The 4,100-nt window shown below is 50.1% G+C and overlaps 1 protein-coding gene across 2 annotated transcripts; it reads right to left on the bottom strand.

The window, feature by feature from the left end:
* Nucleotides 1–472: 472 nt before the first annotated feature.
* On the bottom strand, nt 473–3,354 carry LOC105502340 (protein FAM47B-like). 2 transcript variants are annotated; one of them, XM_011928755.1, is made up of 2 exons: nt 2,587–3,354; nt 473–1,911 (listed from the first exon to the last, which is right to left on the bottom strand). In XM_011928755.1, the coding sequence occupies exons 1-2, from the start codon at nt 3,322–3,324 to the stop codon at nt 619–621; spliced, it is 2,031 nt and encodes a 676-aa protein (XP_011784145.1). In that variant the 5' UTR covers nt 3,325–3,354; the 3' UTR covers nt 473–618. The 2 variants fall into 2 exon arrangements, with proteins under 2 accessions (XP_011784145.1, XP_011784144.1); XM_011928754.1 differs by having other exon boundaries at nt 473–3,354.
* Between the last annotated feature and the right edge of the window lie 746 nt (nt 3,355–4,100).

Genomic DNA, 4,100 nt, shown 5'->3' with positions numbered 1-4,100 from the left:
GAGTTACAGAATTCTAATTTACTCAGCACAGTTTGTTTGTTTGTTTGTTTTTTGAGACAGGGTCTTGCTCTGTCTCCCAGACTGCAGTGTGGTGGCATGAAGCAATCCTCCTACCTCAGCCCCCCAGGTAGCTGGAACTACATGTGCACGCCACCATGCCTGGCTAATTTTTGCATTTTTTGTAGAGACCAGGTTTTACTATGTTGCCCAGGCTGCTCTTGAACTCCTGGGCTCAAGCGATCCATCCATCTGGGCCTCCCAAAGTGGGAAGGGATTACAGGTGTGAGTCAATGCAGCCGACCCCATTTCTCTTTCTAAGATTAATTCTTCTTTTTGTTTCTGGTTGTATGTATTTTTACAAGTTATTGAAATGATGACATAATATTCACAATGCTTCAAAATGTGAAAAAAGTATATGTGAATATTAATCACATAATTGATAAAATATATGAAATAATGAAGTCAAAGCGGGTCATTAAGAAACCTTTATAAACATTAGGTAGTGAATTTACAGATGGTGCCAACATTGTACATTCACAGGGCCAGTCATCATAAATTCTGATTGATGTTTAAAATGAGAGCCAGAAATACTCAATTAAGTAGTAAATTGAAAACCATCTAATCTTCTTCCGATGCATCTGTGACGTCTTCTTTGTACTTGTAAACTTGCATTGCACGTTGAATAGGAGTCTTAACAGAGTCATAAGTCCATCCATTCCTGGCAAACAGCCTTTGAATGATGCCAGGCATTTCGTAGCCCTTGCTTAATATAAAATCCTTAAAGGCAATTGGTCCATAAAGACCGTCAAGAATGTCGGGTTCATCAGGCTTTTCAAGTAGGAGCTTGGGGTCAATCAAAGGTTCATCACTTCTTAGCTTTTTCCCCAACTTAGGCTTGAGGTACCATGCTCCATACCCCATCTTCACATGCTCTGCACTATAAGAATTCGATGCAGTCTGGATTTTCTCATCCAAGTCTTTTTTCTGTGAGAAGAATTTGACCTCATCCATGTCATCTAGCTCCATGCTGCACTTCAGCCCTGAGGAACACTCCTTTACCTTCTTAATCTTTTGGTCTTGATAGTTTGCTTTGCACTCAGGGGTAAAGTCAAACAGACTGCTGATGGATTCTTCATCAACTCTCAGGTCTCCAGCCCACTTGAAGTCATGGAGTTTTCTCGATGTGTATCTATGTTGAAGAGAGTCAGAAACACACTCCGTTGTGTTTGGTGTATCTTCCTGAAACAGTTCTTTCAGATGGGACACTCCAGTCTTGGTAGTCTCCGGGCAGAGACTGGACACTCGACGAGTCCTGGGAGGCTCCGGATGGAAACTGGACACTCGACGAGTCCTGGGAGGCTCCGGGCGGAGTCTGGACACCCGATGAGTCTTGGGAGGCACCAGGGGGAGATGGGACACCTGACTGTCGAAAGGCTGCGGGTTGGATTCCCCACAAAGGTATTTACTAGGCTCGGTGGGTTCCTCGGTTGTTGTCTCCCGACCCTCGCAAGGAGCCCATGTGTCTTCCGGCTTCCTCTCAGAATCCACTTTCAGCACCTGTCGTAGGAAACTGGACACCCGACGAGTGTTGGTTGTTTCCGGGCTGAGATGGGACACTCCAGTCTCGGGAGGCTCCAGGCAGAGATGAGATACGTGAGTCTCGGAAGACTCCAGACAGAGATGGGACCCTCCAGTTTCGCGAGGCTCTGGGCGGACACTGGACACCTGAGTCTTGGGAGGCTCTGGGCGGAGATGGGACACTCCAGTCTCAGGAGGCTCCGGACGGAGATGAGATACGCGAGTCTCGGGAGGCTCTGGGCGGAGATGGGACACTGCAGTCTTACGAGGCTCCGGGCGGACACTGGACACCCGGGTCTTGGGAGGCTCTGGGCAGAGATGAGACACTCCAGTCTCAGTAGACTCCGGGCAGAGATGAGATACGTGAGTCTCGGGAGACTCCAGACAGAGACGGGACACTCCAGTCTCAAAAGGCTCTGGGTGGAGACTGGACACCCGAGTCTTGGGAGACTCTGGGCCGAGATGGGACGCTCCATTCTCGGGAGGTTCCAGGCAGAGACTGTACATCGGAGTCTTGGGAGGCTCTGGGCGGAGATGGGACGCTCCAGTCTCAGGACACTCTGGGCAGAGATGAGATACGCGTATCTTGGGGGTCTCCGGGCAGAGATGGGACACTCCCGTGTCAGGAGGCTCCAGGCAGAGACGAGATACACAAGTTTCTGGAGTCTCCGGGCGGAGATGGGACACCCCAGTCTCAGGAGGCTCCCGGCGGAGACGGGACACCCGAGTCTTGGGAGGCTCTGGGCGGAGATGGGACACTTCAGTCTTGGGAGGCTCCGGGTGGAGATTAGATACGCGAGTCTTGGCAGGCTCCGGGGAGAGAAGAGACGCTCCATTCTCAGGAGGCTCTGGGCCATGAGGTACGCGTGTCTTGGGAGGCTCCGGGCAGAGATCAGGCACTCCAGTCACAGGAGGCTCCGGGTGGAGACGAGATACGCGAGTCTTGGGAGGTTCTGGGCGGAGATGACACACTCCAGTCTCAGGAGGCTCCGGGAGGAGATGGGACACTCCAGTCTCGGGAGGCTCCAAGTGGAGACTGGACACCTGAGTCTCGGGAGGCTCTGGGCGGAGATGGGACACTCCAGTCTCAGGAGGCTCCGGGCGGAGACTAGACACCGGAGTCTTGGGAGGCTCTGGGCGGAGACAGGACACCGGAGTCTTGGGAGGCTCTGGGCGGAGACAGGACACCCGAGTCTCGGGCGGCCGAGGGGAGAATTCCCTGCAGGGGTATTTACCAGGCTCCATGGGTTCGTCGGTTGTCGTCTCCTGGCCCTCACAAGCGCATGCGTCCTCCAGCTTCCTCTCGGGATCCAGCGGTTTCAGCACCTGTAGTAGGAGATCTGGAGGCGTATCTTCTCCCAGATAGGAGTTCATGGCCAAGGGAGGCTTGGCCATCAGCTGGGCTTCCACTTCCTCTACGAACGCCTTCCTTGCTGGCTTGGCTCCTGAGAGCTTGGAAAACAGGGCCGCTTTCTTGCGCAGCTTTTTCTTCCTGCTTTTGGGGTCAGCTTGGGGACCTCTGAGAGACATTTTGGGGAGTAAAAACTCGTCACGGCGACAAACGAGCGTATCTTTGGGAGACGTACAGGCGTAGTGGAAGTCGTCCATGCCCTGCGTCACAAATACCCGGTTCCGAGGGTCCATGGGCGGGAACCTCAGGCGCTTGTGCTTGCGCTTCGCGATGCACTTGGAAGGCAGTTTGTCACAGTACCAGGGCTTGGAGTCCATGCCTCCAAGGTCCCCCATGGTGGCCCTCGCTGGGGTGCCACCTCTCTAGTTTCCACGGTTCCTGATCCCTGCGGCTCTAGTCGCTAGGAGACCGCCAGCCACGTGCAGCCCAGGTTCCTTCCTGGAGGCTGCGCAGCGCTGACGCCACCTGCGCAGCCCGGATTCTAACAGGTGTGTAGTGGAATCTCATTCTGGGTTTTATTTGTGTGTCCTAATGACTACTGGTATTGAACATCTCTATATTTGCTTATTTGCCATCCTTATCTCTCCTTGGTTTAAGTTTCTGTGGATTTTTCCCCCCATTTTTAAATTGTGTTGCTGGATATCATATTTAGTTTTGAAAATTCTTGTTCTGTTCTACATCTAAGTCCGTTATCACCTATATGATTTGCAAATTTTTCTCTTCATCCTTGGCTTTTCCCTTTCATTGTCTTAACAGTGTCTATCAAAGAGAAGTTTTTTTTATTTGATGAAGTCCAATTTATTAATTTCTTCTTTCACAGATTGTGCTTCTTTTGATGTATCTGTGAAAACTTTGCTTATCCAAAGGTCACAGAGATTTTTTAAAAATTTAAATCTGTTTAAAGTTTTGTAAACAGCACACGATACAGATCAAAGTACTTATTTTTTTTTAAAGTGTCTATTGCCTATATATATCTGGTAATTTCAGAACTATTTTTGTAAAGACTATATTTTCTCCACTGAATTACCTTTGGAAATTTGTAGAATATCAGCGGTCTATATTTTTTTGTGGGTCAATTTCTTGACACTCTTTTCTCTTCCAGATTTTTCTC

The sequence above is a fragment of the Colobus angolensis genome, unplaced genomic scaffold, assembly GCF_000951035.1.
Source record: "Colobus angolensis palliatus isolate OR3802 unplaced genomic scaffold, Cang.pa_1.0 Scaffold795, whole genome shotgun sequence".
NCBI lineage: Eukaryota > Metazoa > Chordata > Mammalia > Primates > Cercopithecidae > Colobus > Colobus angolensis.
The sequence above is the reverse complement of the archived record's forward strand: the minus strand, read 5'-3'. Positions and strand labels throughout refer to the sequence as shown.

Coding starts and splice junctions, on each gene's coding strand:
- LOC105502340 (XM_011928754.1), bottom strand. CDS start 3,324: ATGGGGGACCTTGGAGGCATGGACTCCAAGCCCTGGTACTGTGACAAA.